Here is a 14,427-nt window from a genome sequence, read left to right as displayed (position 1 = left end):
TCCCAAAGACTAAAATAGTGCAAGAGTAAGACACTTCTCATAAAATTCTGTGCAAGTGGGTCATTCAGATTTAAAATAAATTGAAGTTCTCCTAGGAGCACAAAATACTTGCTTTGAGGTTTACAGTAATGCTTTGAGTAATGGAGAGAAATAGAAATTTAATCTGCATGACTGTCTCTGCTGTTGTTTAAACAAATAGGATAACGTTGCTATCCCCATCTTTCATAAAGTGCAATAGGTTAAATGGGTTGTGTTCATCAGATGGCACAGACATGGGCAATCTATTTCAAAAAGCATGATGTCATTGGTGTTTCGTATTGGTGTTTATATATAGTGTAAGTCAAAGGATATTTATTGGTTTCTTGTATCTAAAATATTTACCTAATGATTTCAAATAGAAATATTGCATGAGAAATATCCACATTACAACAATGTACTAATGTTGTGAAGAACTTTTTAAAACTTAGAAATTAAATGGTTACTTTAATTGGTCAAAAGGATTTTCTCTACAAATGTTACTGCGTTTTTGAGTGGTGCCCGGTTTCACAATTATACAAGCCAACAACCGAGAGACTGTACGTTTTTTCCCTCATTACTCTTAATCAAATGAAAATAGAAACTCTACTACATGTCCAGAGCTCTGCCATCTGATTTCCAATTATGCAAGTTTAGCATGAGGTAAACCAATCAGGCCTTTCTTAATTTGAAACTTTAAAATGCTTGAACTAGTTGCATTTGTGAGCAAGATCTACTTGCTGAAGGTAGTCAACTAACTACCTGAAGCCAAATTTTCAGGCTCATGTTTGATATGCATATTTCACCTTTAAGGTAATTCACAAATATGAAAAGTGCATTGTTTGGTTTGGGGGGGGGGGGGGGTGAAGCCCATGGCAAATTTTAACGACTCACTGAACAGGTTTTGGATTGGATAGAAAATACTGAACCATCTTACTTTTGTTTATATTGCAGATAGTATTTTGGAATAGGATTGTCATCTTTTATAGAGACAGACATTTACTGATTATTATTAACTAAACTTGAAGAGGTTTATATTTGCTCTTATGTGACTTGTGCAAACTACAGTATTCCCAGGCTTTTCAAACACTTTGAAAAACTGTCTAATTGATTTTCTTTTGTAAATGCTGAAGCTTCATTCCTTTAAAAAAAATTAGATTTGGAAGGTAAATAGTTGATGCACTTGTCCTGATCGACATCTGTTGACTCATGCTACAAAGAGTGTATTGTGTGTATTTCTTTTTATATATACACTTTTGGATATAGATGAATATATCACAAGTGTCTGTTTTAAGAATGGTCAAGTTATGAGAGCAGGTAGCACCCAGTGTTTTGCATCTAAACAGACATTAGGAACAAAAGAAATTAATGGAGAAAATCTACTTGATAATCAGCCACTTTGTGGAGTTGAATTAGGGAGGTTTTAGTTCTGAGAGGATCTTTAAAAGTTGTGAACGAGGATAAATTATATCACTTCCCAGAGTAGGTGAGTGTTTTACTGTAGTATACACTGTGCAGAATATCTGACAATTCAGTGACTTGAAAAATAATGACTACAAGAAGCGAATACATTTTGAAGTATTGACAAATCATTTGAATAAGCTGGTCAGTATTGCTGAAATTTGTTAATCTACAAATTTCTTCAATGTTATGTGAGAAATTTCTAAGTTTCCTGCCTTGACTAGAACTGATGCAATCGCTGCCCCTGACAAGTTTGAGAAGTGCCAATTTGCTGGCTGCTGTCTTAAGATTTAAAAGCATTACTTAAAAACATGCAAGCAAGGGAGTATCTATGTGGTACTCCTAGCCCAGTTGAAGGGGGATTGCATAATGCCATGGAAATGGTATACAAATTGGTCATTGGCAATATTGGTAACCAATTTAAATTTAAATTGATGTAGTATTTTGGCCACTTGAACACATTATAAAGGAAAACTAAGATAAAGAGTACCATCCCGTAAGTGAAGTTTACCTTCATTGGGCTGTATTGCGTAATTCACCAATTACACAGAATTATGAGGAGTAGAGAGAGGCTTGAAATGATCATGTGAGGGTATTATTTCCTGAACTAAGATTTATCATTGTTCATAAATAAACAGCCCATGATTATAAAGTAAATGAAACGAGATGAAATGGTGGATACAGTGGACAAAAAAAGGTAATTTCACTACGCCATATGTTGGAATGCAGTGTCTTTTGAGCTGTATCGTCTGCGCAACGTGTTCTCACTATTTTTGCCTGTACAATAATCAAAGCTCAGTATATATTTAATTGTTGCTTTGCAGTGACTGTATAGCTCTGTTGTCAAATTTTACAATCTGCCGTTAAGGCCTGTTTTAAAGGCCAACAGATTTCTGGTTGTAATCTTTTTTTTTAATTTTGATTATGTACCAGAAGTATATCAAACCAAATCACGATCCATAGTGAGGGATATGTTCAATGGTTAAATAACTGTCCTGTGAAACACCAAAATAAAGTAGATCTTCTGTATTTGTACATGGTGAAAATGCAGTCAGAGAATAAAAGTTACATTTACTGAAATTTCTTAAGTTTGTTGCTGTATACCTTTATACAGTTTTTTTCACATTTTTGTTAGGATCAGCAATTAAAGCATAAACTAGAAGTTATTTTTTAAATGTTTCTGTTTGTACCTGAATGCATCATTTACCAATGCTCTTTCCATCATGACCCACATTTCTCCATATAGCCAACCAACACTACACTGTACAGTTTTTTTTAAATCTGGTGAATGGTAAATATATCAATTGAAATCTGTTGGATTATATGAATTAATATGCCAGTATTTTAAAGCAGGGGTGGCCAAACTGCGGCCCATTGTTCATTTTTAAGTGGCCCAGGGTGTATTTTAAAAATAAAATGGAATAAGGCCCATTACTACAACAAACTGCACTTCTTAGTTTCAACACTAGATTTGAACAACTACTAGGACAACAATTGCAATGTTACTCATTGAAGAAAACATTTACCTCAGTTTAAAAATATATATTTACCTCTGTTGATTAAACATGGCGGAACTGAAAATGTTTTTGATTTGCAAGGCATCTGTCGACTTTAATAACAGCTATAGATTTACACATTGCATCATAAGCATTAAGGTGGACACTTGGGCCCTGAACTGTATTCACTGAGAGTTGAGGAGGAATGTTGGAGACTACTTTGTCCCTTTTTTGTGATATTTTCTCCGTTCTTATTTTGAATCCAACTTTTTATTTTGCACTTTTTGAATGAGTTTTAAAGAATGTTATTGTGTTCATTTAAATTAAAGAGCAGCACAAAAATGCCTACTGTAATATGTGAACACATCAATAAATTACTGTAATGTCAACAGTTAAACTGTTCGGTAGTGCCACACATTTATTTTGATAGAAAATGAATTTTCCATGGCACGGGTTTTCTGGTCTAGAACCACTTTTTCTTGCAGTGTAACTGGTTGAAAACCACTGGGCTTAATATCGTTTGGACCACAACTCTTTATATTTTTCTGTATTTGGCCACCCAAAGGGACATTGTGTTTTGATCGATAAGAATAGGAACGGACAATTTAGCTGCTCAAGTCTATCCCTATTCTTCTAGATCTTATATGCAATTTGACCATCTACATCTCCTTTATTAGAATTAATTAGAAATCTAAATATTGGAGGAAAACAGAGCCCCGGAGAAAACCCACGTAAACACAGGGAGAGCGTACAAACTCCTTACAGGCAGCATGGATTCGAACCCAGGTCTGGTCCCTGGCAATATCTGCTATGCCATCTATTCATTGATTTAACAAACTTCTATCAGCCTTAATGTTTAAGTGCATTTCCTAACCATTCCTGAAGTCCTTGCTCTAACTTTAGTCTCTTTCTTTTGGTAGTTTATAAAAAAAAACTACCTCTAAAAAATAGATTATTTCTATAAAAACTGATCAAAATTCACATTTAGCATTCTAATCATACAGAATAAAATCCTGACCGACTTTAGTTGTCATTCAAAGAATTGAGTGAAACAAGAAAGTCTGCAGATGTTGTAATTGTAGTAAATACACAAGTGCTGGATAAACTCAGGAAGTCCCAGGTGGCAACGATATATAACCAACATCTTGGGCTTGAGTCCTTCCATGTATGAGCAAAAACTAGGCAGACACCTGAATAAAAAGGTATGGGAAGAAGGGGCAGGGCGGACAATCGACCAACAGCCAAGAGGCGGACATGGATAAAGAGGGCCAGAGAGAAAAGCTAAGCATTGATTGGGGAGGATGTATTTCTGTGAAAAATGGAGATAGAGGGATAGAGAAAGAGGAGGGGAGCTGGAGGAAAAAGTTATGATTCTTTCATGGCAGATGTAGAATTTAAATTCAGATTAATTGGAATTTTAAAAATCTTAGTAATATAGCTACAATACATAATCACTAAAAACTCAGCTAGTTCATTCAAGACATACAATTTGAGGCATGGCAATAAATTCTGGCTTTACCCAGTACCGCCCCAATTTGGACGGAGATCTTTTTCCATCTATTGGTACAGCTCCAGTTCCAATACTCCTGAATGCTTGGAAATAGAACAGCTCTTTCAAACTTCAATCCGAGTCAGATTTATTAGAGAACATACACGGCTCCACATACAACCCTGACATTTTTATCCCCTGCTAACCAGGCAGAATTTCAACTTGTCAATTGTGAAAAAATGTACTCAAGAAAAGACTGTTTATATTTTTCTTTTGTATACAAACTGCAATACAGAAAAAATATTAAAAGTAAGAGTCCATAAATGAGTCTCTGAGTGTTGTTGAGGAGTCTGATGGTGGAGAGGTAGCAAACTGTTCCTGAACTTGGTGGTACAAGTCTCTAGCACTTCTACCTCTTTCCTGATGGCAGTTGCAAGAATAGACCATGTCCTGGGTGGTATGATGATTGCTGCTGCTCTCCAGTGTAAATTTTCTCAATGGTGGGGATTTTTCCTGTGATATATTGGGCTGTATCCACTATCTTCCTGCAAGGCTTTCTGCTCAGAGGTATTGGAGCCCCCATAACAGGCCACGATGGAGTTGGTTACCACACTTTCCATTCCATATCTGTAGAGGTTTTCAGTGTCATATCAAACCTCCACAAAGTGCTGAGGAAGTACAAGCTCTGACATGCTTTCCTTACAATGACATTTGTGTTGGGTGCAGGAAAGGACCTCCAAGATAGCGACTCCCAGGAATTTAAATTTACTCACCTTCTCCACATCTGATTCCCCAATGATCATTGGAAGGGAAAACCAGAGGTGTATAATCCAATCAGTTCCTTGGTTTTAGGGACATTGAGTGTGAGGTTGTTGTTAGTACACCATTCAAGCCAAACTCTCAAACTCCTTCCTGTATGCTGACTCACCACCCCTTATTATTTTTAATTTTCCTACTATAGATAGGGAAACATTCTGTGAAAGGGCTGGATGGATTAGAATTTGTAAAATATGTGCAGGATATTTTTTTGCAGCAATATGTTAAGGTACCCACTCGAGAAGGGGCAGTGCTGGATCTACTGTTTGGGAATGAGATAGGGTAGGTGACTGAGGTGTGTATTGGAGAGGACTTTGGATCCAGTGATCATGGTACCATTAGTTTCAAAATAATGGAAAGGGATAGGTCTGGTCCAAAGATTAAGGTTTTTGAATGGGGAAAAGCCAGTTTGGATGAAATGAGAAGGGATTTGCAAGGAGTGGTTTGAGCTGATTTGTTTTATGGGAAGGAGGTAAAGGAGAATTGGAGGGCATTTAAAAGTGAGATTTTGAGGCCACAGAACAGGGCCAAAGTTCAAGAGAGATTAGAAAGTTGGTTTGAAATAAAAGGAAGGCCTACATTAAATACAAGAAGCAAGGTATGGATGAGATGCTTGGAAAATACATGGATTGTAAAAAGCTTGAGAAAGAAATTAGGATAGCGAAAAGGTTTGAGGTGGCTATAGCAAACAAGGTGAAAGTAAATCCAAAGGGTTTTTACAAATGTGAATAGCAAAAGGAGTGTGAAAGATTAAATTGATCCCTTAGAGAATCAGAGCAGACAAATGTGCACGGAGCCAATTGAGATGGGGGAAGATATTGAATGAGTTCTTCTCTTCGCTATTCACTAGGGAAAAGGATATGGAACCGTGTAGGATAAGACAAGCAAAATGAGTAATTATGGAAAATGTAGGGATTAGGAAAGGGGGGAATTGGAACTTTTGAGGCATATAAAAGGTGGATAAGTCTCCAGGTCCCGATGGGATTTTCCCCAGGACCTTGAGGGAAGTCAGGGAGGAAATAGCAGAGGCTCTGACAATGATTTTTCAAGTCACTGGGGGGGGGGGGGGGGGGGAATGGTGCCGCAGGATTAGCGTGTCACAAACATGATTCTTCTGTTTAAAAAAGACTCCAGCTGTAGGCCCAGCAATTATAGGCCAGTAAATTTGACATCGGTGGTTGGTAGAAATTATTTTTAGAGATAATATGTATTATCTAGAGAGGCAGGAATTAATCAGGGACACCCAACATGGGTTTGTGCAGTGAAGGTCATGTTTGACAAATCTTGTTAAATTTTTTGAGGAGGTGACTAGGAAGGTTGATAAGAGTAGAGCAGTAGATGTGGTCTATTTGGATTTTAGTGAGGAAGGCCTTCGATAAGGTTCCATAAGGAAGGTTCAGGCACTAGGTATTACCGTTGAGATAATCAGATGGGTTCAACAGTGGCTAGAAGGTAGATGCCAGAAAGTCATGGTGGATAACTGTCAGGATGGAGGCCAGTGACAAGCGGTGTGCCTCAGGGCTCGGTGTTGGGTCCCTTGTTATTCGTCATTTACATTCATGATTTGGATGATGGAGTGGTAAATTGGGTTAGTAAATATGTGGACGATACAAAAATAGGGAGTTGTGGATAGTGAAGATGGTTTTCAGGGACTGCTTAGAAAAGTGGGCTGAAAGATGGCAGATAGAGTTTAATATCGATGTATGAAGTGGTTCATTTTGGGAGAAATAATCAAAACAGGACATATGCAGTGAAGGGAGGGCATTGAGAAATGCAGAGGAACAGAGAAAGATCTTGAAATAGCAGTTTGTCGTTCTTTGAAAGTGGATTCTCATGTAGTAAAGGTGGTAAAGGTAGCTTTTGGAATGTTGGCCTTTATAAATCAAAGCATAGAATAATAGGAGCTGGGAGGAGATGTTGAGACTGTTGAAGCATGGGTGAGGCCAAATTTGGAATACTGTTGTGCAGTTCTTGTCCCCAAATTATAGGAAGGATATCAATAAGGTAGAGGGGGTGCAGAGAAAATTTGCTGAAATGTTGCCTGGATTGCAGTATCTAGAATACAAAGAAAGATTGAGTAGATTGGGTCTTTATTCATTGAGTGTAGAAGGTTGAGGGGCGATTTGATAGAGGTATTTAAAGTTATGAGGGGGATAGATAAAAAGCAGATGTGAATAGGCTCTTCCCCTTGAGGGTAGGTGAGATTGAAACGAGGGGTCATAAGGGTTGGGAGAAAAAGTTTAGAAGTAAAATGAGAGGAAGCTTCTTCACTTAGAATGGTGGCTGAGAGGTGGTTGCAGTAGGGTCAATTTTGTCATTAAGAGGTTGGATAAGTGTATGGATATGAGGGGATTGGAGGGTTATGGACAGGTAGGTGGGACTAGAGGAGCTGAGATGGCCTGTTTCCACACTGTAATTGTTATATCATCAACAAGGTGTTGTCATACCAAGCCACACAGGCCTAGATATACAGAATGCAGGGCAGGGGGCATCCCTGTGGTGCTCGGTAGAGATGGAGATTGTAGAGGTGTTTTTACCAATATTTATCCTTCAGCCATGCACGTCTCCATAATTAGTTTATTCTCGTGCCTATCAACACATTACATTATGATTATAAACTTTAATTGCACTTTTTCCTTAAAAAAGCTCCTGGTATTCTCCAAAGAGAGTTTCTTGCCAATATTTCTAATTAGTTGGTCTTAATTTAGACAATAACTGTGCCATACCTCTGTGTTGAAGATTTTGTGTGAAGAAGGTGCCATATCACATGGGGTTTTTGATTCTGCTTCCTAAAGATCCCATCTATCATGGCCACCCACTGTTTATTGCATTTCCTACAACTCCCATCGAGCACATACCTTTCTCTTCTATTGTGTATACCATTTCACTCATACTTTGGACAATCCTTTTTAGTATAGGCAACTGAATATTTTCCATTTTGGAACAAATTGCAATTTCATAATATTGTGCTGGGAATAATTTGGACATCAAGACCCACAATTGGAGGTGACGTTAACCTATCTGCCTCCCTCTAACTCCAGTAGGTCACCTCTTCTGTTTCCTGATTCATCCAGATTTTATCTAGCTTCCAGTTGCCCAATGTGGTCTATAAGGAGCTGCATCTGGATCCAATCCAACAGGTGAAGTCATCAGGGTAGTTACTGGTGGTTTTCCTGATTATCTACATCTGCATGGAGCACATTCCCACTGCTCAGTCTGTGCTATTACAAAAGATCTTACCTGATCTCAGCTGTTCTTACCTGTGCCTTTTAACTGAAGCCATTTTTTGGAGCAGCTGCTGTCATGGCCAACATCTGCACCACTTCCTCAGGCTCTGCTTGCCAGTGTCCAAGGACTAAAGAAACATTGTTTTGTCTGGTTGTACACATACAGACAAATGATAAGAAATTTGAAAACATGCTGGCCACTCCACAGTGGCTGCTCCACTTGACCTCCCTTCCTTTAGTGACTGCTGGGTTAACCTACCTTTAAATCTGTCACCAGTCATTGAGTTCCTGGCTCCTGCACTTAGTTCAATTTACACCAAATGAAAACAAAGCTCTTGTCACTCAATTGCCTTTAAATCTGCCTTTCACAAATAGGCATCATCAGAATGTGATAATAAGTTTAGAATAGTGGTTTTCAAACTTTTTCTTTCCACTCCTATACCACCTTAAAGTAATCCCTATGCCATAGGTGCTCTGTGAAGGATTACTTAAGGTGGTATGGGAGTGCAAAGAAAAAGTTTGAAAATCACTGTTTTGATCTTAATTGACTCGTTATGTGCACGGTTTCATAACTCCAGAGGAAATGGGCCAATGACAATTTTTCTCAAGCAAAATATTTCCATAACAATTGGGTCTAGAGCAGTGGTTTTTTAACCTTCCCATCCCACTCACAGACCATCTTACTAATCACAGAACACCTATGGCAATAGGAATGACAGTGTTATGAGAGTGGGGAAAAAAGGTTGAGAACCACTGCTCTAGACCCAACTGTTACTGAAATATTTTGCTTGAGAAAAATACTCATTGTCCCATTTCCTTTGAAGTTTGAAAACTACTGGTTTCGAACCCACATGTCTGAATTGACATGCCAAAATTTCATTATTTGAGAAAAATCAGTGAATGTTATTTCCAAATTATACAGAAGCATTTTACTACAAAATTGCTGGAAATTTAATCTGAAATACAGAAGTAGCTCACACAGCATCTGTGGAAAGGTTTAAAAATAAACAGACATTTCAGATCAGTACCCCTCAGTTTTAATTTCCAAACTAATTATTTCAGATGTATTCATGTTCAATACTAGATAAATCAAACAGAGAAGGAAAATGCATTTCTTATACTCAGCATTCTTGCTACCTCTCTCATCTTTGCAGGTGCTAACATTTTAAGTTAATGGCTTCCAATCTTAACATGCTAATTAAGTTGTTAGCTGAATCTGATATCTTCAGTTGCAATACAAAATCCTTAGCATGTTAACTGGGTAAAACACAAAAGTGTTGGAGAAACTCAACAGGTCACATAGCATTTATAGGAAGTAAAGGGTAACAAAACAAAAAATTTCCACATGGCAGGGACAATTAAGAAATTTCCTTTACTTGCAATCACATGAAACAGAATCTTTGTAACAGCTTTCTCTGCTCTTTTGGAAATGGTGCCTGTAAATCCTCACATCATCATGAAGTTAACCTGCTCGTCCAAATGAGTTTAATGTGCTAGCAATAGTGGGCATCAGATGTACCCCAGTTATTGCTGGAAATATTTTGCAATACAATAATTAGCGTGAATTTCCTTACAAGAAAAGTGCTATATAAATGTAAATTCTCATTCCAAGTCTCCACAGAAAAACCCTTCTCATTGTGCTGGGTATTTTGTGGCAAATTATAAATAGTTAGATACTATTCATTTCCCCCAGAGTTACAGCAAATATTTTTTTTCTCCAATAGGATTACTTTGTGATACAAGAATAAATGAGAGAAGCATACCATGTCCAGAGAGTACAGAAAATCCATACTATTCTATAATACCAAATACTTAATTCTATAAACTTGCAGAATGTAGTATGCAGATTTCAACTTAAAACATAGGAGTACAGAGGAACGATGTGGGAAATCAAACAAGCATCATTAAACCAAGACTGACCAAGATTAACAGCAGGCAGCAAATCCTCCAAGGGGTCCTTCCATTCTGAAATTGGACAGCAGTTTCAATCAGTACAGAATGTATCAGCTGCGCTTAAACTCTGACACGATAAGAACTCCATCCAATTCATCCTATGGCCAGAGCCTAATTGTGCAGATGTTAATGATTATGTGAAGCAACTTGACAGCCTTGCAGCCCACGGAAAGTAACTGCAGAGCCACTGTAACCAAACATACAGAAGTCTTACCATGCAAAAAAAAACAATACAAACCATTTCAACAAATAATGTCACCTTTGAATTATACCGTAGTTTTGGAGCCTTGTACATTTAATTGTTTTCTTACATTGAAAGAAACAATTGATGCGACAATCAAAATGGTCAGTACTGAATAGAGATGATAGCGTTTACAACTGAATGAACTGGTTTTAAGTTTATACAGACTTCACAGCACTGATTATTGGATTTCCACAAAGCACAGTTATGCTTTGGACATGCACAATACACTAGAGTTTGATCAGAAAGCAACGTCTCAGTTATACTTTTCCAGAACCTTTAAATTCTGCCCTCCATTTCTAATATATCACCCTTGACATGAATTAAAAATAGAAAAAAAGATGAGTTGTCCTGAACTGCCTCACTGCTTCTGATGTTAAATTTCAACCACCACCATTTACTTTTAGATCAAACATCCTAACAATAGTGGGGCAATGCTCGTTACCTTTGAAAAAAAATGGCCATCTGCCCCTACAGAAAAAACACTAATATTTTGCTTTAAGTTTTTGCCAAGCCCAAGTCTTTGTTTTAAAGATCTGACACTATATTTTCAGTTTACTGCTTTGAAACTAACAGTGGATTATACCTGTGCTTTGGTTCTCTCTCCCAGCTCTATGAAAGAACCCTTAGCAATTTTAACATTTCCAGAAACAAAAGTATCATATGCATACCATGTTAATCACAATCATATTTGAACACGAGTACAGACAGCATAGTTATTCAACGAGGCAGGACAATCTCAGCTACAATGCTAAAGGGTGTTTCACCTGTTCAGCTTTCATTATGCTCCAAGTAACACGGAATTTGAACCTAAAAATATTTTCATACATCTCTAAAGACTGTTTCCAATATAGAGGACAGGATACTGGGTCATGGAATATTTCCTCCTATTATATATTCTCCATTGTTAAAATGTACATCATATTGAGATCAACTTGGGAATTAATTTAAGGACAAGGAACTTTCATACTTTTGTGAACACTGCGTGCTCAGATCAGCAACCAAATCAGGAAGCTTCATCAAAAGAAGGAAGTGCAAATTTTGCTTGAGCACATGGCCTTGCAACTTCCATGAAACAAAAAGCTATCCTAATAGCAGAATAATAAAATTGGGAAGAGTCAGAAAATGAAGGATTTTTAACAAACTATATCACAATAAAGCAACCAATCATTAGGAGTCGGTTTGAAATATCATCAGATAATAAGAAGTGTTTCTGTCTATAAAAATATTCTGCATGACAAGTTATGAGTATCCAACAAATGACATCAAGTATTTTGTTACTATTTAATGGCAAATGGTACAGGGAAAGACAGATGCCAGATATGTTTAAATTCTCTGAATACAAACCATAACTAAGATGATCGTAAGTGAGGGAAAAACATTTTTTGACTCAAGTCTCTGTGACGGTGGTTATTACCTGTAAAAAGTGGGAATCACACATGATATCAAAAAATTAATAAAGGCTATCAAACCTGTTCCTAGATTACAAGGCTGTTCAAACTACACAGCAGTCCACTGCAATCATCGTCCTCAAAGCCTGGCACCTCATTTTCTACAAACACCATTTCCACCACAGGCAGTATCCACCTCCTCCTCTTCACTAACTATAAAGAAGCAGCATATGCCATTTTAAATTCCATCCAAAGAACAAGTCCAGAAATCCAAGCATTCAGGAACACAGCTGTTCTCCTGTTTGAAAACGTGTAGAAAAACTGGCTAAAGGAAGTACAGCACAAACCAAAAGTTAATCCTCAGTGCAACATATCATACTCAGCTACTTGCCATTGTCAAGATCCAATACTAATATGGTCAATTCTTGAACAGTACTCATTGCAAAGCAGTCTCTGAAACAAAAATAAACAGAATTGCAGTGCATTCAAAATACCCAGAAATTTTATGGACAGAAGTGGAAATATAGGTCCTAGAACTTAGTTGCCTTTGAAGCAGCAAGACAGTCAGGACATCTTCTTGGTGTGCCGAATCCTCCTGAGATCTGCCACTGTTCATTAAACAATTAAATTACCACTAAATAAGGCAGAAAATGTACATCACACACAAAATCTTGGCAACTTTCTAAAATATAAAATGTTGTCCAGTTAGCTGTTATCCAGAGATGGACTCCACAGCAAGTTGAAAGACGTAGTTTTCCAGCAAAAATGTCACTTTAGTTGAAAGGAGAGACGTCATTTGGACACGACATTGCCCATTAGTCACTTTACATGGATCGATCCTCAGATTTCTTGAAAGCATATTCCAACAGTTTGAATAAGGTGATTCAGTCCAGGGAATTTGTGCAAGAATTCCTCAAAATTTTGGCACACTGAGTGCTATTGGTGACAACAGCTAAACAAATAGTGCGATTTCTTCTTCTCAGTCAAATTCACAGCTTCATCTTCTAAAAGAGTAGACAACAGACAGAACTTGAGACCCATTATAGATACACCTTGAAAATCCCAGACCTTACAATGACTGACATCACATTCACACCATATATTATACACACAGTTTCCCTTTCAGAATTTACTTCCACCCCAAACCACTACTCACTCACATCCTTACAGGCAGCAGATCATGCCATAGCATTTACCTATTGTCACCTGGAAAGCTGTTATATTCACGTAATCTTCTGCTATTTTCTGAAAGAGTTCATCTGAAATAAAAGCATGAAAGGATTTGCATTCACATTCCCATAGCTTCCATTACTCCACTTGATTCACCACCTCATTAAAAATAGTCCATCCCTATTATAAAATATTCCACTCCATTTCAAAACTCCAACAAACCACTGCCTATCAAAACTACCACCGAATTCTGTTGAGTGGCAAGATGGGAGGAGCTGGGGTAGGCCCACTGTGGAAACAATTTGAAATATTTATAAGCAGAAAAGAAAAAACTTACCAACATTCTGACCAGTCTTACTGGAGGTTTCAAACAGCTTGGCTTTGATCTCTAAAAGATAGATATTGCACAGTGATGAGAAACCAGAGAGAATATATCAGGAAGTACAGGATGATGCCTGTGGAATGTCTGATAAATATCCCATAGTATGGTGTTATAAAGGGTAGTGCTACATTTGAAATTGCTACATTTTGTACAGATGTGTATAATGTGTAGTGGAAAATATGCTGACTGGCTGCATCGCAGCCTGGTATGGGGGCACCAATACTTCGGAGTGGGAAGCCCTGCAAAAAGTAGTGGACACAGCCCAGTACGTCACAGGCAAAACTCTCCTCGCCTTTGAGAAAATCGACATGGAACGCTGCTGTCAAAGAGCTGCAGCAAACCAACACCACCCAGGATTTGCTCCGTTCTCATTGCTACCATCACGAAAGAAGTATGGGTGCTACAAGACTCATATCACTAGGTTCAGGAACAGCTGCTACCCCTCCACCATCAGGCTCGAAACAACAAACTCAATCAGAGACTCATTTAAGGACTCTTACTTTGAATATTATTTCTTATTTATTTCCTGTATTGCAGTTGGTTTATATTTCTCTCTTTTGTATAGGCATCTTTTCCTGAGTAGATTTTTGCATTACCAATATGTAGAGATTCTGCCTATCCTGCATGAAAAGGAATCTCAGGGTTGTATGTGATGCCATGCATGTACTTTGACAATAAATCTGAACTTTGACCATCCTTACACCCCATTTCAAAGTACACATTTAAACAAGCCTAATAAGGGCGGAATAAATCTTTTTAGCCATCTCAATGTATTAAAGTTCGGCT

The 14,427-nt window shown here is 37.6% G+C and overlaps 1 protein-coding gene across 4 annotated transcripts in view; it reads right to left on the bottom strand.

Moving 5' to 3' along the window:
• Positions 1–9,518: 9,518 nt before the first annotated feature.
• The window catches only part of rab24 (RAB24, member RAS oncogene family), a 31,971-nt gene continuing 27,062 nt past the window's right edge, over positions 9,519–14,427 (bottom strand). For all 4 annotated transcript variants that reach the window (XM_069898919.1, XM_069898916.1, XM_069898918.1 and 1 more), the window contains exons 7-9: positions 13,597–13,647; positions 13,286–13,348; positions 9,519–13,093 (exon numbers count right to left, since the gene is read on the bottom strand). In XM_069898919.1, the coding sequence (XP_069755020.1) occupies positions 13,026–13,093; positions 13,286–13,348; positions 13,597–13,647 (182 nt within the window). In that variant the 3' untranslated portion in view covers positions 9,519–13,025. The remainder of the gene's footprint in view (positions 13,094–13,285; positions 13,349–13,596; positions 13,648–14,427) is intronic.

The sequence above is a fragment of the Narcine bancroftii genome, chromosome 9 (genome assembly GCF_036971445.1).
Source record: "Narcine bancroftii isolate sNarBan1 chromosome 9, sNarBan1.hap1, whole genome shotgun sequence".
NCBI classification, from domain to species: domain Eukaryota; kingdom Metazoa; phylum Chordata; class Chondrichthyes; order Torpediniformes; family Narcinidae; genus Narcine; species Narcine bancroftii.
The sequence above is the reverse complement of the archived record's forward strand: the minus strand, read 5'-3'. Positions and strand labels throughout refer to the sequence as shown.